The 26,071-nt window shown below is 37.1% G+C and overlaps 1 protein-coding gene across 5 annotated transcripts in view; it reads left to right on the top strand.

Moving 5' to 3' along the window:
* Positions 1–25,761, top strand: part of AKAP9 (A-kinase anchoring protein 9) — a 169,911-nt gene extending 144,150 nt beyond the window's left edge. For 3 of the 5 annotated variants that reach the window (XM_074272247.1, XM_074272248.1, XM_074272244.1), the window contains 15 exons: positions 647–838; positions 1,077–1,265; positions 1,604–1,748; positions 4,452–4,671; positions 6,590–6,740; positions 8,203–8,871; positions 9,112–9,326; positions 9,705–9,813; positions 10,583–10,765; positions 14,300–14,500; positions 19,696–19,928; positions 21,887–21,972; positions 22,788–22,938; positions 23,617–23,756; positions 25,217–25,761. In XM_074272247.1, coding sequence (XP_074128348.1) covers positions 647–838; positions 1,077–1,265; positions 1,604–1,748; positions 4,452–4,671; positions 6,590–6,740; positions 8,203–8,871; positions 9,112–9,326; positions 9,705–9,813; positions 10,583–10,765; positions 14,300–14,500; positions 19,696–19,928; positions 21,887–21,972; positions 22,788–22,938; positions 23,617–23,756; positions 25,217–25,260 — 2,928 coding nt within the window. In that variant the 3' untranslated portion in view covers positions 25,261–25,761. Of the gene's footprint in view, positions 1–646; positions 839–1,076; positions 1,266–1,603; positions 1,749–4,451; positions 4,672–6,589; positions 6,741–8,202; positions 8,872–9,111; positions 9,327–9,704; positions 9,814–10,582; positions 10,766–14,299; positions 14,501–19,695; positions 19,929–21,217; positions 21,320–21,886; positions 21,973–22,787; positions 22,939–23,616; positions 23,757–25,216 lie in introns of those variants that run through there. The other 2 variants (XM_074272246.1, XR_012482927.1) reach the window with 2 other exon arrangements.
* The last annotated feature ends 310 nt before the right edge of the window (positions 25,762–26,071 follow it).

Genomic DNA, 26,071 nt, shown 5'->3' with positions numbered 1-26,071 from the left:
AGCATAGTGGAGTTAGGGGAGATGCCACCTGGGCATGGAGGAAGGAGAAAGACACCATGAAGCACAGTGCCATGGCAGGCTGACCCAAAGGAAAGTAGCCAAAAATAAAGGTATTAATTAATTGATATCTTTCTATCAGATTAAATCCTTTCATGAAAGATAGTGATATCTAGGAATACAAGTAGTACATATATAAGAAGTGAGAGAGAGCTTATAAAGCATTTTATTTCATTCCCATCTTTTATAAGTAAAGAAATTTAAACTTAGGTGGAGAAAAATCTCAAACTCCCTATTTGGTAACTGTTAAAGCAGCAGTAAGGATCGTTTTTACAGACCTAAAAACAATATCTTATCTACTTTTAGCCAGTGAGCAGTTGCCTAGGCAGGGGCATGCTGTTGAAAAGACAGCCATCTAGCTTCTGGGACCTTCTATGTGCTCCATTGTCCTTTTTAGAGACCTTGGTGACTGCCATTCAGCCCCACAACGAAGATGTGCAACCCCCTGCTTGATTTTCCCAATCTATCTGTAGAGAGAAATGCAGATACCACTGCCTTTTTCTCTAGTTTGACCAATATAACTTTTATTATTCAATCATCCAATACAGGAAGACAGTCTCATCAGTTTGTTTTTGGGCTTGTTTTACAGGGGTTGCTGAGAGCAGTCCATAATGAGGGCATACAAGTACTCTCTCTCACTGAACCCCTCTATAGTGAAGGAGATGCCAGTTTTGCTCAGCAGGCTTCAGAATTTTGGCTGGAAGAAAGAAAAACTTACCTCAGCACAATCTCATCTCTTAAGGATTTAATTACAAAAATGCAGGTGCAAAGGGAAACTGAGGTACTCCAAAAAGTATGATGCAATCGTCTAAATTTTCAGAATTTAAAAATTTTTGTAATGAACCCTGTTTTCTCAACTAAGATTTGTTCTTTGTGTTGGTAAAAGATGCTGCAAATTTGATACTTAAGTAATGCAATTTTTACAACTCCTACTTTAAATATTTGTCATTTCAAAATTATGAGTATGTACATTATTTTTAGAACCATTTGGAAAGTGACATTATTTTACATTCCTTTAGCTTTATGAGAGTTCTCAGTCCCCTGAGAATCCTCCAGATTGGCGAGGTGAATTTCTGCATGCCCTTCAGCAAGTCTTACTAAAGGAACGCAACATTCTGCTAGCCATGTGTAAGACTGATCTGACAGCTCTGGGTACTCGAGATGCCCTTGGATTGCTGAACCAGTTGGAGCAAAGATTACAAGAACAGGTACTGAAAGAAAGCTTCAAAAGACATTGATTTCCATAAGATTATTAAGAAACACTCATATACAAAAAGGAGATACACCATAAATCCAGAATCCCAAATTTTTTAGTGTTATTTGTTAGTTCTGTTAGTTCTTTATGCTGTCTTGCTGAATGACAAGCTTCTTTATTAGTTTTGTGGTTTTTTTCAATTCAGCATTTAAATTAACATGAAGCATACACATTATAGAAAATACTGCTAAGTAATAGAAGAAAAACACTGGGAAAATAGCATGAAGTCCCTTCCCTCATGCAATTCACTGTTTGATTTTGCCTATGGATTTTGATATCGCTTTTAAATAGGGCATTGAATACCGAGCCGCCATGGAGTACATTCAGAGTGCAGATAGGAGAAGCTTGCTGACTGAGATCCAAACATTACAGGCTCAAATGAATAGTAAAAAAATGACCATGAAGAGAGAACAAGAGAGTGATTCTCAAAACCAAGGTATGTTGTAGTATCTATATGCATGTGAAGATATACTGATAGTCCTAATTTTACTTTTGTGTGTGTGTGATTACATTTGCCTTTTCCATATGCTACTTAATGGCCACATGAAAGGATTCTGGGATTTAAATAGCTGTTACTTTAAACAAAGATTTCACCCAAGGGTGACATCTAATCTTAATTATGCCACCCTATACATAGTCAGTTGTGCAAATCTTATCCAGTGTGGTTAGAGAGTGTATGCTACTATTATTGTACAGAATTTCAATTCTTTTGAAATCCACTAAAAAAAAATTTTTCCCCCCTGAGGCTGGGGTTAAGTGACTTGCCCAGGGTCACACAGCCAGGAAGTGTTAAGTGTCTGAGACCAGATTTGAACTTGGGTCCTCCTGAATTCAGGGTTGGTGCTCTCTCCACTGCGCCACCTAGCTGCCCCCAACTAAAATGTAATTTAAGTAACATAAGTATTCAGGTAGACTCTATACTTTTCATTTCTAGAGGGAAAAAAGTGAATTGAAGATGATTTAACAGTACAATATATTTGATTAGATCAGAAACATAGTAATGTTATTTAAATGTACTACATTGTGATTACTTAGTTAATGAAAACTTTTTATTACTCAAACTTTACTGTTATTCTCATAAAGCTATACAAAATGAAGATCAATTTTTTTTTGCAATATAAATTTTATAGAAATATTTTGCATAACTTCAAATGTGCCTTCTCAATGGAATAGGAGGTGCTTTCTTTTTCTTTTTTCTTTCTTTTTTTTTTTTTTTTTTTTTTTTTGAAGGGAGAAAGTCTGGAACTTAAAGTTTTAAAAAGAAATGTTTAAAATTGTTTTACTTATAAGGAAAATAAAATATTTTTTAAAAAGACAAAATGAAGATCAAAGTAATATCTATTAGTATTAAAATATTGCATTTTTGCTTATAAAAAAATTACCAGTGAATATTTCACTGAAAATGATACTAAGCTTACTGAATAAAGTCAATACCTTTCTCTGTTTGTATCTTATCCATTGTGAGATAATAAATACACAAATTGCCTTCTCCTTATGCTATTTGATGCCACGTGGAAGAAGGATTCTGGAATTTGAACAGCTGGTTCTTTAAACAAAGATTTCACCAAGAGGTGACATCTAATCTTAATCATATTAGTACATAGTCAGTTGTGCCAGTTTTACCCAGTGTGATTAGAGAGTGTGTGCTATCATTGTACAGAATTTCAGATATTTCATTCTTTTTAGAATCACTAAAAATGTAATTTAAGTAACAAAGATAATACAGATAGATTCATTTAGATTCTATACTCGGAAAAAAAATAACAGAAGATGATTTTACAGTATAATCTATTTCAGTAGATCAGTAAGCGCAATATTATTTAAATATAGTAGGCTCTACATTTATTGAGTTCCATATACTTCAGGTAAAATCAATGTCTTCTCCTCTACAGAAAAATACATGTAAAGATTATCAGGTGTAACATTACCAAATTGCCCTTCCTAATGACACAGTGTTTGATGGCATCATAAAAATGGGATTCAATGTTTCAGTAGCAATTCTTGAAACAAGTGAAATCTGACCCAGTTGAAAATAATTTGTCATGCACCTCAGTTTTATCCAGTATGATAACAGAATCTATATGACTAACACAGAATTTATATTCATAGGATATTGAGCCACATCTGACACTAAGAATGGACATAAAAGTGACTTTAGTAATACAGCCAAATTCATGGTTTATTTTACCAAGTACCTTTGATCTAAACCTAAGTTTAACTGAATGTTGCAAATAATTATTGCTGGTTTTATTTTTGAGTTTTCATTAATGTTCATTAAAATCCATCATACTTAGATGTACATGTGTATCACAAGTCAAATTTTGCTCCCCAAAATGTAGACAAACACATATGAGTTTAATATAGCATTACCAGCCTATAAAGCTAGTGTTGCTTCTGTTTCCTAACACCATTTTTACTAAAGTATTACACTTAAAATTAGGTAGGGATTTAAAAATTCATTTTCTTTTCAGTTTTAATGTTATGCTACAAATTTTTGTGTGTGTTTTGTTTTTTGTTTTTAAAGAAAGTATCGTGAACAAAAGCGCAGATTTGGACTTAACTTCTACAGAATTATAGTAAAGTTCACAGAAACTGTCTACAAAATGGCTGCACAGAAAAGAAAGAAATAGTCGACTAAAACTGAAAATTGTAGCGTTAGTTAAATGGATAACTCATGCAAGTACTTTGTATAGATGACTATTTATGGAGTATAAGGGTGAGGATTGTTAGCATGAGCTAATAAAATTTGTAGGTGACTAGAAAAAATATTCTATTGTTCATATTATTTGAAACATTAAAGGATGATACATATTTGAAATATTATATTAAATTAATTTGTATTAATTCTAGGAATATTTTTATAAATTTGTTCTATAACTATGTAATTTTTATGATGTTTCAATATAGAATGGGGAACTTGCTCAATGTTTAGTGATAGATTTCGCCCAATAATCCCAGATCATTATCCTTTTACATCTGTCTAATAAAGTATTGGAAATGGTACAGAATTTAAATTATAAATAAAAGTATAAAGCTAAAAAAATAAAAAGACCAGATCTATAAATCAAATAATGCTATGACATGATTATTCTTAAAAATAAGCAGTTGTATCACAGATATGCATGTGTTCTTTTTTTAGAACTGTTGGAACACAACATGCAGCAGAAGCAGGCTCAGATCCTGGAGATGCAGGTAGAGCTGAGCTCACTGAAGGAGAAAGCCGCTGAACTGCAGGATCAGCTCAATTCTGAGAGAGTGAGGGCCGTCGAGCTCCAGGATGAACGGACACAAGCAAAGCTGGAGCTCGAAACAACACTCAAAGCCCAACACAAGCATCTGAAGGAATTGGAGGCATTCAGGTGCGCCAGGCGGTATACCTCATGTCAGCTTCCTGTTTGGGGGGGACTTTGTGTTCTAATCCTTTTCACTTACATCGACATGCACCAGAATTACCTCATTAATCAATAGGGAAGTCTAATGCTGTACAGACCAAATTTTGTGTGGTGTCTTAGAACTTAATTTGGAAATAACATGAAACAATTTTGAGGCCTTCCTGAATCTTGACTTTTTCTGTAATTGCATTTGTGAAGACTTAGAGTGCAGAGCTTTAGAGTTGATGGATATCATGTCCTGAGAAAAGTAGCAATGAAAAAAAAAAAGAAAGAAAAGAAAAGATTACATACTGAAATAGAACTTCCCTAGGCTTCTGTAAGCTACCTAATGTAGTTTTTTTTTGTTTGTTCTGTTTTTTAATAGTTTTTATTTACCAGACATATGCATGGGCAACTCCACAACATTGACAACTGCCAAACCTTTTGTTCTAATTTTTCCCCTTCTTCCCCCTCCCCCCCAGATGCAGGTTGATCAATACATGTTAAATATGTTAAAGTATAAATAAATACAATATATGTATACATGCCCATACAGTTGTTTTTCTGTACAAAAAGAATCAGACTTTGAGATAGTGTACCATTAGCCTGTGAAGGAAATCTGAAATGCAGGCGGACAAAATTAGAGGGATTGGGAATTCTATGTAGTGGTTCATAGTCATCTCCTAGAGTTGTTTCGCTGGGTGTAGCTGGTTCAGTTCATTACTGCTCTATTGGAACTGATTTGGTTCATCTCATTGTTGAAGATGACCATGTCTACCAGAAATGATCATCATACAATATTGTTGTTGAAGTATATAATGATCTCCTGGTCCTGCTCATTTCACTCAGCATCAGATCTACCTAATGTAGTTCTTACAGGTTTTCCTAATCCAGGATTTTTTTTAGCCCCAGGTTCCTACATTAATATAATATTAGGAAAGCTATTTAATTTTGATCTTTATATTAAGTTAAGGTCATAATTATGGGATGAATTAATTAGCAGGATTGGGGATTAGTTCTTATGTATACGTTTTTAAAGGTAACATTTTACATAAAGAATAAACATTTTTGTTAATTTCACTAAAGTTTGGATCCCTAAAAAAAAACCTCATTTATTATTTTGAAAAATGGTACAAAAAGAGATAGCTATATAATGGTTATTTACCATACTCAGGGGAAAACTATTATTTACAACTGTAGGAAGTTGCGCTTTTAATTAAAGAAATGTGTAAATTTTCATTAAATATTGTATTGTCTGCTTTAATAAAGGATAGCTTTATTAATATTTATTAATAGTAATTATTAATATTTAATACTAGTTAACTACTACTGTTGCTCCTGGAATAGGTTATCTTCAAACTTAATAATCATTTATTAGGTGTCTTTATGCACTAGGCACTGTTCTAGGTGCTGGGAATGCATATAAAATAGTCTCTGCCCTTAAAAGAGTTCATATTCCATCAGGAGAAAATATGTGTCCTCATATAATTCAATATGTGTGCAAAGTAGACCCTAAGAAGGAAGAGAATCTACCAATCTAGCAGATCATAGAAGGCCTCTTGCAGGAATTGGCTCTTAGATTGCAGATGCAGATTGCCATTCTGCAGAGAAGAGGGAGTTCACTTTGATTGGGCTAACCCAAAGAAGATACAGGGAAATAATATGGATATGCTTAAGATAAGCCACAAGTTATGTGTACTCAAGAATCTCTTTATATGATTAGATTATTGAATTAAGCATTTAATTTTAAATTAATGAATAAATATGATTAGGTTATTAAATGGGGCATATTTCAGCTTTTACAGTAAGCCCCAATCCAGCTGCAGCTTTTCAGTGGAGAATGTTTCTTGGTATGATGCCTTGATGAAATACTGTTTTCAAAAGATCATTTCTGTCTTTATTTTAGGATGGAAGTCAAAGAAAAAACAGATAAAGTACATCTGTTAAATGACATGTTAGCCAATGAACAGAAAAAAACACGAGAGCTTCAGTGGGCTTTGGAGAAGGAAAAAGCCAAGTTGGAACGTAGTGAAGAAAGAGAAAGAGAAGAACTTGAGGTATGATCACCTTTTTTCTTTAAATGACCCAGAACAACAGAAGAGGTTTGAGTTGTTGTTTTTGGTTTTCTGCTGAGGCAAATGGGGTTAAGTGACTTACCTAGAGTCACACAGCTAGGAAGTATAAGTGTTTGAGGTCAAATTTTTACTCGGGTCCTATTGGCTTCAGGGCTAGTGTTCTATCCATTGCACCAAATGGCTGCCCCAAAGGTATTTAAAAAAAAAAAAAAAGTAAAATTTTAAAAATTAAAAAAATTTTAATTGATGTAGTTTGGGATGGTTTATCTGGGTTTTTTTACATTAAATCCATCACTTACATTAGTGGATTCCCTCAGCAACTCACTTTCTCCTTGAGAACCATCTTACATAACAAATACTATTTTCAAAGAAGGGAAAAAAAAAAAAAAAAAAAAAAAAAAGAGGAAAAATCAGTATAATTATTAATGCTTTGGAAAAAACTGCAGGGTTCAGCACTTGAGGATGTCCCACCTCTGCACAATAGTGGAATGGAAGTCTTTTCTTATATCTTGTCTTTTAAACTATATTTTTATTTATAATTTTGCAACATTTATTTCTGATTTTTTGTGCATGTGATCTTTCACATTGTTGCAGATATTGTATATAATGTTTTCTTGGTTTTGTTTAAGAAGCTTTTTTTTTTTTTTTTTTTAAATAAGTTTGGAATTTCCTTTTTTTAGAACATATCATCCAAGACTATATTTGTGAGATATAACAGGTTGAGCAACATCCAGTATATTGACATAATATTTTATCAAAACTATATACTATCAAAAAAAAAAAAAGTAAAACATGTTAGTTTTACATCTGATAAGATATATAATCTTTCTTGAATCAAGTCAATAATGGATGATATGCTTCAGATGGCTGAATGGAATCTGACATTGATACATCTAGTTGGAAATAATCAGCCTTCTTATGGAAATATAGATTCAAAGGCACTGCCATGGGACCATCTTCCAAAGGACCCTGAAACATCAGCTCTGGCACTGTGCCTAAAGATGCAGCTGAACTTCTTTATGTGTTATCTCTCCCAATCTGAATATAAGCTCCTGGAGAGCTTTTCTGTTCTTATTCAGTTTTTATTCCCAGCACATCCTTAGCATAGGGTTTGGCATGTGGTAAAAGTCTAAGTGCTTTTCTATTCCATTCTTAGGGGGGAAAGATATATATTAATTTTCACTTCATATTTCTTCCTCGTAAGAAGGATAAAAATAATGTTCTCAAAAGAATTCTGTCTCGCCAATTTTTTAAACATATATTCTTTGACTTTGAAAAATGATTTTATTAGTTCCATGGGGTGAATCATTTTTCCTTTTGATTACACTGTCAGGCTTAACACTGATGATCACAGTATCCTTAAAAAAAAAAAAAAAAAAGTTACTAGTATCAGAAATTAGTTAATAATAATAATATCATGTTCCTTCATTTTATTACTCACAAGGACCTAAAATATTCACTGGAAGGTCAGAAACAAAGGAATGCTCAATTAAACCAACTTTTGGAACAACAAAAACAACTCCTGAGTGATTTGCAACAGAAAATAGTATCCCAAGGCAGTCTGTATGATGCCCAGATAGCAGAAGAGAGAAGTCAAAAGTCAGAGCTTCAAGGACTACTTGAATCAGAGAAAGTTCGAGTCCTGGAAATGCAAGAGACCCTTGAAAGGGAAAGAGAATTACATGCCCAGCTTCAGGCTCGTGATGACCATGAGCAGGATAAGATGTCCACATCAGAGGAAGAAGTACTCAGAGAGCTACAAAAACAACTGTATGAAAAGCACAACCGCATAGTAGAACTGGTCAGTGCAATTGAAAAATATAAGCTGGACTCTTTGCAAATGAGACAGCAGGTGGAAAAAGATAGACAAATCCATAGGAAGACTTTGCTCACAGAACAACAGGCCAACACCGAGGGACTGAAAAAGATACATGAGCTACAGTCAAAAATAGAAGATCTCCATTGGCAACTGGAAGAGAAAAGGCAATATATTTATAAATTAGAACTTGAAAGGAAGAAATCTCAAGAAATTTTACTGGAGCTTCAGAAACAAAAAAGAGAAAAAGAAGAAAAAATTGAAACTGGAAGAGTATCATATCAGAATTTCAGTGAGGTATATAGGTTTTTATTATAATATTTTAAATGGAATGTTTTATGCAGTTCTGTAGTCATGAAATTTGTTTGATTAGATGACATAACATCTGAACATAGTGAAGCCACTGAGGTCAAGCTATTTAAGTAAAGCTTTAATTAAGAATTTAAAGTAGCAGGGAATTGCTTTTGTATTTATTTAAGAAGAAAACTTAAGTGATGTACAGTAAATTAATTATTATCTTCTTGGTCTTTTCATCAGCCAACTACTTGGGACTCATCCAGTGATCGAACAAGAAATTGGGTTCTCCAGCAGAAAATTGAAGGCACTGAGAAAAAAGAATCCAGTTATCCCCCACTTATTGAGATGAATGGGGATGGAACAACTGAGGATATTCATGAACTAGAGACAATTAGACAGAAACTGAAGCTCATATCATCAAAACTACAGCAACTGGCTCACAAAGCCTCTAGCAGGTTTCATAAATCTTAACTTTACAAGAAGGGATTTGTAAACCAGATAAAGTCAGATAATGTTGCTTATTAACGTCCAACTTATAGGAAATTCACTATTTTTTACATTATCACATCTGAATAGACATATTTTTTTACTCATCCAAAAAAGAATATTTTACAAATTCTCCTTTAATAATATCTGATACGTATTTAGGCTTTTAAGGTTAAAAAATAATGTAGTACAACTATAAATAAATCATGTAAAGCTTTAGCTAAGAGGGAAAGTGTGAGAAGGGAGTATTATATGAAAAAAAGTTTTAGTTTTGGTTGTCATATTTACAGAGGTTAACACCCCAAATTAATAGAATTAAACTATGAGACTTTTTTTCATTACAACAGGTTACAGTTTGAAGCAGCAGATGATGAAAATTTTATTTGGGTGCAGAAAAATATTGATCACATTCTTTTACAATTACAAAAGTTTGCTGGATTATCCCAGGAAGGGGAGGTGAGAATTTTTTTAGCCTTTTACAAAGCCATGTGGACTTTTGTCAAGAAATTTTAGGAATCTTTTGAAAATAGCAGAGTAATCTGTCCCTGAAAACTTTTATCTTTTAATGTATTTTAAATATATTATCTCTCATTGTTACTTTTAACAAACAATAGCAAAGATTTTCAGGAGAGACGACTAGTTTCAATTGTCTTTATGTAGCCTCCCCTTTTCTTTTACTAGATGAAACAACTGTTCTTTGGCCATTCACATAGGGCAGAGAATATTCTTTATGCATAACTCCTTGAATCTCTGCTTCTTAATTCTTTGTGGGATTTCTTAATGAGTTAATAATAAGTATGTGAAGAGAATGGAAGTGAAACTGAAAAGCCATCTTTTTTGTCATTTGTTATTGAATTATTTCAGAAGTTTAGTTTGAGGATAAGGATGAAAGAAACTAATGTTTAAAGTTTACAATGTTCTAAATTCTTTTTATTTATATCATCTCTCTTCATTATCATGGATAATTGAAAGCAATTCATGTTATCCCTATATATAAATATATACATACATACACACACACACACACACACACACACACACACACATATAAAAATATGTATTTACATTGCACAATTTCTTCTTTCTCACAAAATATAATAGTAATTCGAATATCTGGTGGCAGTATAAACTCTTCCCAAGGCCATGATCAAACATTGTGTATTTTTGTAGCTATTTTAAAATTTTTTTGATCTGATTTCAGGTCACTTTTTTTTCCCCTTTCTAGCCTACACTAGTATCATCAGGCATTTCCTGTAGCTCATTGACTGAAAGATTACTCAGACAGAATGCCGAGTTGACAGGACATATCAGCCAGTTGACTGAGGAAAAAAATGATTTGAGAAATGTGGTTATGAAGCTGGAAGAGGAGATCAGGTGGTTTCGACAGACAGGACCTTGTGGAGACTACGTAAGTCTTTTGTTAACATTCTGAGTTATGTTTCCTAATAGTATGTTAAGAGACTTAACCTTTCTCTTCCTATATCATACTGGTAAATTTTTCTTTCCAGATTTACACAGATTTCTTCAGTGTAGGGAGTTTCCATGGAAAAATTTCTTCAAATTGGTATTATCTCTATAATTTATATGCGAAAAAGATACCCGTTGGGTTCCTCCCAGAACCCCCATTTTTAAGGAAGGGGCCCAGATCAATTAACCAGGGCTTTGGCTACCTGCCGTGCAGACTTCCCTCCACTGTGCTTTCTCTAACCATTCCTCTGCAAAGGGTACCTTGACCCCTCTTTTCAGCTTCCATTTATGGACTGTTTTTCCTCATTAAAATGCACATTCCTTGAAAACAATAATTATTTTTCTTTCTGCTTGTCTTTGTATTCCCAATATTTATCATTCTGCTTTGCTATAGTAAGCACTTAAATAAATGCTCTTTAACTTGATTTCTCTATAGGCTATACAGGGGGCAGGCCTCTAACTCAAAGGACCTTAGGTCAGCTTTCTATCCTTGGTATACTTACACACATACACACACACACACACACTGTGGACAGAAACTTTTATCACACATAAGAAAAAAATGAAACTCCTAAACAAACTATCTCATACATTCTATTGAAAAAAAAAATTGTTCATTGGGAAAAAAAAAAAAAAAAAAAAAAGGAAAATAAAATAATTGATTAAAATATTACTGTATAAACTAAGACAAAAATTGAAAAGTCAACCTAACCAATATTAGAAGCCTTTTGTCCTTTAAGGAGCACCTATCTAGAACATAATAGAAAATCTCCCGAGATTTGTAGTCATTCACATGATTATGAGGTGTATATAAACAATGAAGAATAGAACCAGTTTAAATAAAGCTTGGCAAGAGATCCAACTAAGCAAAATAATTAAAAGCATTTTTCAGGATTTAAAAAAAAAAAAAAAAAAAAAAAAAAAAAGAATATGGAGGACATTAACAGAAGAAAAGTGGGAAAGATCTGCAAAGATTTTTTTTGATTTTTTTTTTTTAATCAAAAGTGTCATGATTTTATTGACAAGAATATTTATTCAGGAACTAGGGATAATTTGGCATATATATAAAATGTTTTTTTTAATAACTTTTTATTTATAAAATATATACATGGATAATTTTATAGATCTGCAAAGATTCTTATAACAAACTGCTTTCTGTATCAAGATAGAGACATCTCACTTGCCCTCCAGCATTCTAATCCTAAAAATGCTTGTCAAGGAAATAAGACTAAAAAGATCAAAGATGGAAACAGCAGCTGAATTGAACAAAGTACCTGTAGAACAAAGTACCTCATGCAAGAAACAATACCGCTCCAACTGAGAAGGTATTTGATGGCAAGAGAAGATATTAGAAGTTTGGAGGGAAAAGTCAAAAATTAAAAGCAGAATTTCATAATAGATTTGAAGAGGGATTCCATAGGATGGTGAAGTCTTTCAGTTACTCCTCTTTGCAGATGACTGTGTGCTGACTGCATCCAGAAGCAGAACATGATAGAGTTCCCTGCAAGAGGTCCACAATCACTCAAGAGTTTGGCCTAATTTTCCACATTGGAAAGATAAAGTCGATGAAAATTGTCTATAGCCCATATTATTACATACAATTAAGTGGACAGCTTAGAGAGTTCCCTATCTTACCTATCTTTTACATGTAGATGGAGATCAGTAGAGAGTTGGATGAATAGATCAGTGGATTATCTGGTTAGTGTCCTAGATAGACAATACAAATGAATATCAAGTAAGGCTAGAATTACACAGAAGTAATCAAGTATCATGGAATGCCTTCAGCAAATTACAAAGCTTCATTAATAATTCCAAACTCCTCCTGGAAACCAAAGCTTGTCTTCTAATATTAATATACTACTAGTGTCATAGTATAACTGTGAGTCATGGAATACTGTGGTCTCTGAAGAATTAAAAATGAGTATAACAGGGCAAGGGAAAGATGCATGGTGGCTGCGAGACAAGTTGACTTAAAGGCTCTCATTAGGAAAATTTATGATCAAGAAAGATGATAATTGGGTCCTGTGATGAGAATGAAGAGTAAGAGGTGGAAGATGCGGGTGTTCTCTGTGTAGCCTCACAATGTCAAGAAAGGGCGAGGAAAGCCTCCAGCTCACCATGTTAAATTCACAGTGGCAAACTCACGAAAGATGTGTAAAAGTATGGACGTTTATGGTGGGCTGTGGTCTGAATCAGTAGAGGGAATATCCAAATTGTTGAGATCACAAAAGCATGTGGATATGATTTGATTACATAAAAATAACTAACAAAAACATGCAATGATTAACTAAAATTATACAATAATGATGCAATTATTGAAGTATGACTTTTATGAAGAATAAAAATGTACAAGAGTTACATGGCAAGGATACAAATGGATGTTTTGCCAAAGAGGAAATAAGTTGTAAACAAGCATTTGAAAAATCTTACTGTTAAGCAAAGAAAAAAAAATGTGTCAAGAAATTGACACATCTCTGGGATACCTTCCTATAATAGAGGGAAAAGAGCCCTGGATTTGCAGGCAGAGGCTCGAGTAGAGCACCAGGCTTGGAGCCAGGAAGATCTGAGTTAATTCTGATCTTGGACACTGTTGCCTCAGTTCTCATCTGTAAAATAGAAATATACTGATGAAGGAAATGGCAAACCACTGCAGTGTCTGCTTGGAAACGCCACAGACTAAAGTCCAGGGGTCACACAGAGTCAGATTCACCTGAGCGAGTTGCACAGCAGCACAACAGAGCACCCTAGCAAGCTACTAGACTGCTTTGGACCCAGTGTCCTCCATTAGATGAGGTGTTTGTAAGATGATCATTAAGGTCTCTTTCAGAAATAAGTAAAAATAATAAAATTCTATTTTTCCTGGGACATGAACAGACTGCCACACTGATCGATGCCCAGCCACACCGATTAGTGTGATTTGTCTTAAGGGTCATCATCAACATACCATAGGAGCCACAAAACTGATCACACTCTTTGGCCATGCAATCTCTGTCTCGGAGATATATGCTAAGGAATTCATGTTTTTGTAACTATATAAAATGTGTTATATATACCAGAGCTGGCAGCATCATAAAGGCCTCGTAGTTTGGATATTATTAAAGAAATTTGAATGGTCTACAAACGGTTACCCTGAAGAATGATGGACCCAGCTCACATAGTCTGTGAAGATCAAATGAGATAATATTTGGGGAAAAAAAAAAGTACCTTAGCACTTTGCTTGGTACATAGGAGACATACAAATATGTTTATTCATTCCCATATTTAAAATGACAGATAAGAGGGGAATACATAAAGGTAATAAAGAAATCACTTTGAAAAATATCTCAAGTATATTGTTCATTGTGAATAACTTAAATATTCAACAGCAATTTTTATGGAAGCCTTAGGAGATTTATCACAAAAATCATTTATGGAAAATTAAAATATGAAGAAAAGGAGCAAAAGTCAGTTAACAAAATTTGTTCTCTTCCTGCAGTCTTCTCGACATTCATTCCACCATGGTACTAACATTGAAGCAGTCATAGCTTCTGAGAAAGAAATCTGGAACAGAGAAAAGTTGGCTCTCCAGAAGTCTTTGAGACGGGCTGAAGCTGAGGTATGCAGACTGAAAGCTGAGCTAAGGAATGAAGCTTTGTCACAAGACTTAAACCCCAGTTCAGAAAATGCCACTTTAAAGGTAAGTCACTGTGTTTTGGGTTTTTAATGTTCGGTGCCCTTGATCCTATTCCTTTTTTCTCCTTTGTGACTTTGCTTTAACATAATTCTCTCTTCTGAATCTCCATTTGCTCCTTGTCTACTCAGTCCTTCCTCTCAATATACAGACATGTTCGAGTCTCCCCAGTTTTCAAAACAAATAAAAAAGCCTTCCTTTGACTCTCAAGATATCCTCCTCTATCAAACTCTTTAGTGATCAGAAGTCTACAAAGGGAAGTCTGTACATACTGTTTGTATTTCTTTATCTCCTCCAAGATCAATAACAACTTTATCATTAAATCCTTATCTGTTTTACCATGATGGCCACCTTTATGAGGTTTAGTGGACGAAAAGGGCTTTTTGTCATCTCAAGAGAGCATAAAAGCGTGTGTTTTACTGAAATTACACTGCTGGGCACCCTTTCTGGTGCCTTCCTTGGGTTTCTGTGACACTGCACTATTATCATTCTCTTCCTATTCTCACAGAATCTTAAAAAGCATCTGGCATAATTCACCACCGAATAAGAATCCTCTAAAAAACCTTTATATCTGAGAATTATTCTGATCAGTATTTTTTTTAACATCTTTAATGAGGGGAGACCAACTACTTCCCAAGGGAGTCCATTCCACTTTTATATTGTTCTGATTTTTAGGAAATTGTCCCTTAAATCAATTCTAACTATTTTTATTAACTTCTATGCATTGTTTCTAATACCAACCTCTGTGACCAAGCAGAACAAATCCAATCCCTTTTCTGTGACAGTTCTTCAGATATGTAAAAACACCTATTATGTTTACCCTAAATCTTCTCTTTTTCAGGCTAAATATTCTTAGCTCCTTTAATTAATTTCATATAAGGTGGTCTCAAAGTCTCTTCACCATTCTGGTCTTCCTGCTCTGGACACTTTCCAATTGATTAGAGTCCATACCAAAATGTAGCAGAAGGGAACATAGTACTCTGGATTTGGTGTGGCCAGGGCAGAGACCAGTGGCACTATTTTCTCCCTTGTCTTGGGAATATTATGGCTTTCTGTATGTAGCCTAAAATTATATTCGCTTTTTTGGCAGATGAATCACAAGGCTGACTCTGACTAGACTTTGAGGCAGCTAGAACTCCCAATGTGTTCTTCAAAACAACAATCTTTCTAGCCATATCTTCTCCATCTTGTACTAAATGCAGTTTTTTAAACTCTCATATAGGATTTTACATTTGTCTCTGTTAAATTTAATTATATTATGACTAGCCCAACATTTTAGCTTGGTGAGATATTTTTGGATTCTGTCCAGGGGAGAGGACTGTATGATCTAATGTTAGCTAGCCTTCCTTTTTTGGCCATCTGCAAATTTGATAAGTGTGTCATTTATCAATGACAATCCTAGTCATTGATAAAAATGTCATCAAGAATAGGAGCAAACATAAATCCCCAAAATTTTATACTAGGGACATTCCAAGTTAATGTCAAACCTGTTAATAAATACTTTGAGGACCTATCTGGTCTTTTCAGCTAGTTTTCAGTCTGCCTAACTGGACTAACTTTTATCTTTTTATCTCTTTATCTCTTCTCTAAGAATAATGTGAAAGACTTTGTTCAGTGCTTTGCTAAAAATCTAGATACAGTGTTCCATCAGCTTTCCAATCTAGGAACCATGTCCAAAAAAAGGAAGTTAGCTTAGTGGAGCACTCCCTGATCTGGATGGAGCCAGGCTAAATTTTTTTGTGATCACAGATTCCTTTTTTCTATATGTCCACTAAATATCCTTTCAATAATCTGTTCTAGAATTTTTGCCAAGAATTACTCTCAACCTTAACTGGTCAGTAGTTTACAGATCTTATTCTTTTCCCCTTTGTGAAAATTGGTTCATTTGCTTTCTTCTAGTCATTCACTGAACCAGTGAGCATTTGTTAAGGGTTTTCCATATATCAGGCCTTGTGCTAGGTACCAGACAGATAGATATAAACATACCTCTCCTGTGACTCCATTCTTTTGTACATCCACAGCAATAGCTCAGGAATCACACCCATCAGGTACTTTAGTACACTGTGTTCTAGTTTGTTTCAGGACTAGAGATTTGAACTCTTCAAGAAGTTGAAGGGCTTCTCTTATTAGTATTTGTTCCTTTACTGTAATCCTCAGTTTACTTGGGTTTTCGCTTACAAGCAGCTATTTTTGTTCTTTTCCCATCCAATCCAAAGACTATTATTCTTGGCAGCAAAAACAAATGCACAGTATGAGTTGAACAGTTCTACCTTCTATTCTTTATCCATTATCATCATTCTTCTCCAAGTAGTTGTCCTATCCATTCTTTGAATGTCCTCTTTTCTTTCATTATAGCTTAAAAAAAAAAATCAAAGTTTTTCCTATAAGTTTTAACAATTCTGACACTGTAGGTAATAATTGTGATATGGGAGCCACCTACCAATGACTGCTGGAGATCTATCAGATCTGTAGAATGGATCTCTTCATGTGAGCAGATAAGGATGATACAGTGAGACTGAGAGGCCATTGCAGTTCTCCGACCTCTCCACTGAGAGGCAGTTGCGTACTCCGACCTCTCTCCTCTTCCCTCTGCCTCCAATTTATTTCATTTCCATTTCACAAGAAACATCTGCGTCAGCAAAGGCTGTTTTGCAACTCCTTCAGATGTTATGATTCACAGCTGTGGAGGGTCTCAGAAAATTGACCTGCCCCTTCATCTAGGCATGGTCCTTGACAAATGATTTGTTTTGTTCTCCGTTGAATACCTTTGCTTCCATTTTCTGTTTCTGCCTTTTTAAAAATGTATTTTGGTGAATAAATTCTTAGCAAAACACTTAATAATCTCTTTAGGAACTTTCCTTTTTCTTCCTTTTCAGAATTCTCTTCATCTTAAGAATTTCATTCTTGGAAGTTTCTCATCCTACCTGTGACTGATAATATATTAGGCTAATGTCAACCTACCTGTCCTTACTCAGAACCCTTTGAAATCTATTCCAACAGATTCTGAAATGTCTGTTTTTTTTTTCCTCTCCTTTGCCACAAATTTTAAGACAGAATTCTCCCTTCTCCCCCAAGGTTCTCATGGTTTTTACAATAAGAATCACTTCTTCCTGTTGAGAATCAGGGCCAGAATGGAACTTGTCTTTATTCCTTTACCTTTTGAAGGTTGAATTTGTCATTACAGTAAGTAAAGAAATGAGTAGCTTTTCTGTTTTTGATGGAGAATTTTAGCAGATATCCAAATAATTGAAGTCTCTTGTTACTTCATCTGCCTCTGGACCAGGCAGGAGATCCCTTTTCAGATTCCTCATCTGTGTTTCTTTCTGTCCAGGTAGTCTATGGCATAGTCCCATGACAATATCACTTCGGTTTTTGTTTCCATATGCTTCCCCCATTCCTAGTGCCTGGATTTCCTCACACACACACACACACACACACACACACACACACACACACACAAAATATATATATATATATATATATATCTTTTTATTCCATCCCTCATCTTCTCTTCTATCTTTATATTCTTTTTTAGTAAGGTAGATGTTATTCAGAGTCTTAGACTAGTCATGCATCCACATTTCAATAATAGCTTTGAAATCAAATTTGCATCTTTGCATCAGGATTTCTAGTTCATCTTTCTGGTTTCTAGTAATTTGTAAATTACTGATAGACATCTGAAGCCATAGATTTTATTACTGGCTTGTTTCTTAGATTTTATTTCCTGTGAATCACCGGCTTCTTATCTGCTCTTCTTCCTTCCCTGTGGTTCTTTTTGGTCTAGCTTAGTACAAGTATCCGAATGATTTTCTCATTCCCCCTCTCCTTTTCAGTTTAAAGCCCTTTTGATTAGATTTGCATGATTCTCGGCAGATATATTTTTACTAATCCTTTTTAAGTTACTCAACACAGCTATTCAACAACCCATCATTTCTGTATTTCGAGCAGTGATCCCAGAATCCAAATTGTATTCTCTGAAATCTAATCAGCTGTTAAATTATTTTCCTTCTCTGTCTCTTTTACCAAAGCCCCATCCACTTTCTATTTCTTAAGCCAGGACGATCCATTGGCCCTTTTTTACTTCTCTCTGTACATCGTCTTCCTTATTCTACATCCTCTCCAGTCTACTCTTCATACTGTTGCCAGCACATCGCTCTAATCACGGCCCTCACCTACTCAAAAACCTACAGTGATTCCATTCTTGCCAACAAATAAAGTGTACACTCCTAATCTTGGTCTTCAGGGCCCTCATCCACTTAGCTTCCCTTTTAGTATTGTGTGATCTCCATCCCATGTTCTCCTCCTTCACTTGCAAAGTCCAGCCTTTCTCTTGTGAGGGAAAGGAACCTCTTCTGAGGAGCTTGCACAGTAAAAGTGATTGTCTCCTCAAATTTGTCATCGAATATTTACACTGTCTCATTTGATTCTTATGACAACCTCCTCTTAAGATAGTACTCTCCGTTTTACAGCTCAGTTAACTCAGACTTAGGGAAAGGGTAGTGGTCACACTTAGACACGCTTTCAAGATCAGCTCTCACTTACATCAACTGATGCTGAGTGAAACGAGCAGAACCAGGAGAACATTATACACTTCAACAATGATACTGTACGAGGATGTATGCTGATGGAAGTGGATTTCTTCAACATAGAGAAGAGCTAATCCAATTCCAATTGATCAATGATGGACAGACTCAGCTACACCCAGAAAAGGAACACTGGGAAATGAGTGTAAACTGTTAGCATTTTTTTTGTTGTTGTTTTGTTTTGTTTCCCTTACCAGATTATTTTTACCTTGTGAATACAATCCTTCCTTTGCAACAACAACAACAACAAAATTTGGTTCTGCACATAGATATTGTACCTAGGATATACTATAAGATATTTAATATGTATGGGAATGCCTGCCATCTGGGGGAGGGGGTGGAGGGAAGGAGGGGAAAAACTCGGAACAGAAGGGAGTACAAGGGATGATGTTGTTTTAAAAAAAAAAAAAAAAAAAAAAATTACCTATGCATATGTACTGTCAAAGAAAATGTTATAATTATAAAAATTAATTAAAAAAAAAAAAAAAGATCAGCTCTTTCTCCCCACCATTAGATTGTAAACCACTTTCTCTAGTTGACTGGGGAGTTAACTACAATTTACAAGAACACTTTTCATGATTTATTAATGCTTCCTCCCCCTTCCTTCTTTAAATTTAGAGAATTTATGGTAAATATTTGAGAGCAGAAAGTTTCCGGAAAGCTCTCATCTACCAGAAGAACTACCTGCTGCTACTGCTAGGTGGATTCCAAGAATGTGAAGATGCTACTCTGGCCCTGATTGCACGAATGGGTGGGCAGCCATCCTGTACGGACCTGGCGGTCATCACAAACCAGTCCAAAGGCTTTACCAGGTTTCGGTCTGCTGTTAGAGTGTCGATTGCAATTTCAAGGTAAAGTACCTCAAAAGAAAAAAAAAAACTGCATCAACTCTTTGATATTTGGGGGATTTAGTAGTCTCTCTTTGTCTTTGCTATCCATATTCACTCATCGTTGTAACATTCGCCACCCCCTAATATTGAGGTCATGTAATTCTTTCTAAGTTTTCTGCCTTTGTCTAGTTGTTGCCTCCCTTGGGTTTTTGTGGTTTTTCCCAATCCACTGTATTTTGCCTTTTTTTCCAGAAATAGTCTCCTTGTTAAATAACATTATGAACCAGACTTTTTATTTTTGTTTTTTTGCCAGTCGATCCTGACCTTAGTTTTCAGAGCCTCCAGTAATCCAGCCATAGCTCCCCAGCGCTCCATGTGATCTCCATCCCATATTCTCCTCCTGTCCCTTCCTGTCACGCTCATACTGTTACTAAGCCTGAGATGGCGTGGGCATCTCCCTGTCCTGGGGCACATCAGCCCCTTCTCTGAAATCTGACCTGCCCGCCCCAAGAGAGATGTCTCAGAGGCAGGGCTTGAAGCCAGGCTTCCGGACCTCAAGACCCCCTCTCTGTCCCCGATGCTTTTCTGAAGAGCTCCGTGTAAAAGCCACCTGTGCAGAGAGCTGCCAGCCCCAGCAGTCCCCATCGCTAACCCTAGCTCCCCATCAGCCCAGGCAAGGAACGGACACTTGGGACTTGGGACTGAAAGGCTAAAGCCCTGGAGCCCCTGGAATTTCACCTGTTCTTAGCTAAGAGCCTCCCATGTTGGGCAGGACTCCTTGTGAGTAACCCTGCAGCCTCTCCTTCCTCTCTCCCTGTTTGTGGACCAGTTGGCTTCCCCCCTTGCAGGAGCTTTACTCCCTTTAAACTTGCTTATTGCTGTGCCCAGACCGCTTCAAAGCTTTGTCATTTCCCCTTTATGCAGAGCTGTAATAGGAAGAACATCAGAAGGAGATTGAGGTGACTGTGACCCAGGCCCAGCTGAACCTTTGGCAGCCTCAGCGTCCTGCTCTGTATAAGATGGGAGCTTTTTCTTTAAAATGACTGTTTTCTGTTTGCTCCGGCTTGATAGCCTAATAAGGGAGACAGGATCTTTCCTTAGCCTGGCCCTTTCGTTTTTTAGTTGATGAAAATGAAATCTAGAGATCAAAGTGATTTGCCCCTGCACCGGTGCCCAAAGCAGGCCCAGAGCCAGCCCTGGTAACTAACTCTTGAGCCTGTTTTTTCCAATAACAAACACAAATTGCTTCAATTGTAGTATTTTATGCCTCTTATTTGTCTGTGTGTGTGTCCTGACTCATTCATTTCTAGACTCAGAGCAGGGGCAGGTCATGGCCCTCAGGCAGGTTAATGTGCAGCTTGGGGAATGACTCACTGCTACAGAAATAAGAGTGAGAATAGTTACCCTGAAAGGTAAATGAGCAGCGCCTTCGCCACCCCCCCTCAGCTTCAGCTTCTTCATGCCCAGTTACTGTCCTGGGTTCCTAAAGGAGGCCTGTGGGGATGGGTCACCTCCCCTTTTCTTTGCCCTTTGGATTCCTTCTTTGTGTCGATTTTTTTCTATGATTTTTATTTTCTTGCTTTGTTTCTTTTGGTGCTTCTTTTTCCTTTGCATTTCCTCCAACCTCTGCTCCTATTTCCTGTTTTTCTTCTCTTTCCCTGAGTTCCTTGTTCATTCTTACCTATTTTCCACCTTTTTTCCACTCAGGGAGAAGGGGCGGCAAGTAGTGGGAGGTCAAGATGCTAGTGGGGAGGACAGGGGCCAATGATGGGGCCCTTCTTTTGTCCCTTTGTGAAGACTTCCTTAAGCCAGGGAACAATATGCAAATAAAGTAAAGGCGATATTCCTGTATGATTATATGAAACTTATGTTGTATATGGTTTTATGTTTCTGTGTAACAAGTTTACTTTGAAGCTCTTTTCTCCACTTTTTGACTTTATAATGACATTTTATATTTAACTTTTTTCTAACTTTTTTAGAATGAAGTTCCTAGTTCGCAGATGGCATCGGGTAACAGGCTCTTGTTCCACTAATATTAATAGAGATGGCTTTGGACAGAGTCCAGGTAAAAACAAAGCAAGCTTCCTTGGGGTTCTTTCACATTACTCTATTTTGTAAGACAAAAAAAAAAAAAAAAAAAGTCAGCAGAGTTTTGAAACTTCCCTCAAAGGATGCAACCAGGATACAAGCAGTCACAGAAAGGCACTAGCCCAGTGTCCAGAAATGGGGATGGCCCTCACCCAGGAGGTCTCAGGGCAGAAACAGGTGGTGCCCACTCCTTCGCCTGCTGGCGCCTCTTGGCAGCGTCCCTGGGTTGTACGCTTTTGTGTAAGAGTTGCTTGTTGGCACCAGGCCATATTCTTGCTTAGGCATTGTGATGACCTCCACCTCAGTCCTTACACCCAGGAGGAGGAGGCCTTGTAACCCAGGATCTTGAAATGCTGAATAAGGAGGAGTGAAAAGGCAGAAGACTTTACAGGGACAGCTTACTGCCTCCCTTAGTATAGGCAATGATTACAGTCTCCAGCATCGAAGTGCTGGGAAGCCATGGGCGAGGTGAAAAAACTGAGGCCTGGGAGTCAGGAGCCCAGGGATGTAAGCCTGGTTCTGTGCACAGCCTCCATCTACTCTGCTCCTCCAGGGAAATGCCGTTCCCTGCATAACAAGCGGGTGGATCCATTAGGCTCCCAAAGTTGCAACCCTCTGGTCTCTGACAAGTTCTCAGTTGGGAGGATCCCAGGTAAATGTTAACGCATTTGAAGGTCAGATGCTTCTGACCATTGCTGCCCTCCATTCGTAATTGAAAATAGGAGAGATTTTTCAGTAATAAGTAGAATGAGAGAATTTTTTTAAAATGATGTTTTTTCTTTTTTATTCGAGGTACGTTTTGGGTCACTTTAGGCACAGAAAAGAGCGATCCATTGTATTCTTCTCCTGGTGGACTAGAGTTGTGTGGAGAACAAAGACATTCCTCTTACCGGTCAAGGTCCGACTTGGACTGCCCTCGGTCTCCTTTACACTTCCAACACAGGTAAGACGATGACATAAAGCTGCCTCAATCACTAGGTTCATTTGTCCCGTTCTGACATCAGGATTTGGCAAAAATAGTGCTTTTCAGACAAGAACATATATACCATTTTCTTTAAAATCCATAGCTCCCTATATTTCTCCCCACTTGTTTCCTTCTCTATGCTGAAAGGCAAATTCAGTTTCGTGGTAATTTGTGAAGTTTTTAAAAGCCCCTTAGCTACCCCGTCTGCCAGCTTCAGAAGCAGTGATTTGTCTGAAGAACATGGCACATGAAACTCAGAAGACTTATTGCTGTGGTTTTGCCTCTGGAGCTTTTACTTCCCAAAAAATCATTGAGCCAGCAGGTGCTCATGTATTGCTTCCTCCGTGCCCAGCAAGTGCAGTGTTGTTTGTAGACTTGAGGCTCAAATGATAGTTGCTTTTACTCATCAAAAGCTTATGGTCTGCAACACTCAGGAAAACACAGGGAAGCATGGACTTAAAATGTTTACATTTTTAAAAATCAGCTTTTTAAAATGAAAGCGTGCTGAGTGCCTCGTTTCTGTTAGGATGAGATGGGGAGAGGTGGCAGGACCCATCGCTGGCCTCTGGGTAATTGATTACCCGCCAGAATATTTTTTACTGTCTTCCATATTACTGTTTGTATATCTGAGCTTTTGTTTTGAATCGTGTCCCACAGGTACCAAGGCTCCACAGCCGACCTGAATCCTGGATCCCTTGCATGTTCTCAGCTTCAGAATTATGATCCCGACCGAGCACTGACGGATTATATCAGTCGATTAGAAGCTCTGCAGAGGAGACTTGGAAATGTCCAGTCAGGTATACTCGGCCAACTATGCTGGCAGCAAGCCGTGTCCATCAAAATCCAGCAAAGTCTAGTAGGGAGTATCCCAAGTTTAGCTCCAGAAGAGAGTCCTGAGGTCCTTGAGTCCAGCCCTCTCCCTCAGAGACGAGGAAATGGAGGCATAGGACGGTTGGGTGGCTGGTCCAGGGCCAATCATGGCTGAGGTGGGATATGAGTCCCCATCTTCTGCTGTGTGCTGCTGTAACTTAAAAGAGTTCAGCTGAGTGCCTTCTTGGCCACAGGACACCAATCCAGGAAGGATACCAACCCATCACATCTACAGTGTTCTGCAGAGCCTGAATTTCACTTATAAAATACTAACACGCACCCAGGGCTTGAATAGAAGTGTACATCTAGCTCAGTGCAGGACAGTGGTCTGCAAGGTGGGGCTTCTTTCCTGCACAGCCACACCCACCTCTCTCCCCCTTAGTAAACTAAAGAGTTGCAGCTGTGTGTGCCTCATCCCACTGAAAAAAGGTGCCCTGCCCATAGAGTGCCCGCCTTGGCCTTCAGCTAACGATGGACTTCAGCAAGTCATCCTTCTTGGGGGGGAGGGGGTCCGACCCGTGAAAACTTGGTCCTTCTCCCTTCTAGATAAAGTAGAGAGTCCCACAGAGGGAGAAATTACAGTCTGCCTCCTAGATCTATCTCTATTCCATCTCTCCCCCCAGTCTTTCCTGTTCTGTTTAAAGGGCCACCACAGCCCCAGGGGCCAGCTGGACACGCCCTGGCAGTTTTAAGCCCAGAGGTGCCCCGCCCTCTGCCCCTTTGCCTCCCCTCTGGCCCATCAGTGGCCACAGCAGAGGCAGGTCATGTCATTCCTATTTATCCCCAGCCCTCTTTGTGTGCACCACAAGGGGCCTCCCTCAGCATCCTCCTGTCAGGGAGGGGCAGGAAGGTGGCCCTGTGACCTCAGTGGTGTGTCAGGGTCACTACATTGGGGCTTCTTCAGCTTTTTCCATTCATGATCCCTTTTCACGCAAGAAAGTCTATATAAGTCCAGTCTTTAAAAGATACACAAACCAAACATTTTCTGATAAATCAGTTTTGCAACCTCCACATTAAGTTATACGACACTTTGTGGAGTTGGGACCCACAGTTTGAGAAGCTTGGTCCTAAAGCATCGCTTGAGAGGTTAGGTGATAGGTGTTTGTGCCTCAGTTTCCTCATCTTTAACACTAGGTAAATCACTCTTGCTTCCTAAGGTGGTTGCAAGGACATATTTGTAGAAAGCTTTGCAACCTTGTAAGGCTCTTCCATTTTCATTTAAAGTAACAGCATCTGGTCCTCTCAGGTTTCACCAAGTGTTTTCACTTGTTCTGTTACCTAAGTGACCCTATGAGTGACTGGCGGAAGGGGGCAAGGGGAGGTTCTTTGCTTTGAACTTTGGATTCCGGTTATAACATTATTGGGCTTTTCTCTTTTTTTTCCTCAGGGTCAACTTCATACACCCAGTTCCATGCTGGCATGAGAAGATAATCCCTTGGACGCATCATCAGTTGTAGCGACTTTAAATATTTGCCTTTTGTAAATGATGCATCTTTTGTGCTTTTGTATTGTGTATATTTAATGGGACCAACATGAACACAGCTCTACGATGATTGTATAAGATTCCCTTGCCAACACATCTCAGCAAACTGGAATTTATGTATATAAAGCATTGTGTGTTCATGCACAACAATCACTAAATTACATGTATATTTGTGGAATGCTAATTTAAATGATTAACTTATGAAAGACTTGTATTTATCAAAGGGATGAAACTCGCATATTATCACTGATGAATGTGTAGCTTGAAGTGTCCTGTGATTTTTATTGCAAGACTACTGAAGTTACATGATTCTCTCCTAATATATTTGCTACTGGCAGCACAGACAGAAAATATCACTCGTAGAGACCTATTTTTGTAATGGTAGACGTTTTGAATTTTATGGGGGTATTTTGTCAAAGTACTGAAAATAAAAAACAAACCAACCTTCATTTTAATCACTGGTGTATTTTTTAAGCTACTTAAATTGTTGAAAGACACTTTCATTTATTTACTTTAAGTTGTTTGCAAAGGATTTTGATAGCACAAACTGGGAAGAGCCTTTGTTAACTAGATGGTGCCAAGAGATAATAAGCTGTTGCTGAAAGCTACAGGCTTCCATAGAAGTCAACCCTCTTTAAGTTCTTTGAGGAGTAAACTTCAGTCAGGATAGCCTATAAAACTAAGAGCAAATTTATATAGCTTTTTTATTATGGCTATTTTATACATGACTTTTATACATTTGTACATTAAAACACAAAT

Source organism: Sminthopsis crassicaudata, chromosome 5, assembly GCF_048593235.1.
Source record: "Sminthopsis crassicaudata isolate SCR6 chromosome 5, ASM4859323v1, whole genome shotgun sequence".
NCBI lineage: Eukaryota > Metazoa > Chordata > Mammalia > Dasyuromorphia > Dasyuridae > Sminthopsis > Sminthopsis crassicaudata.
The sequence above is the reverse complement of the archived record's forward strand: the minus strand, read 5'-3'. Positions and strand labels throughout refer to the sequence as shown.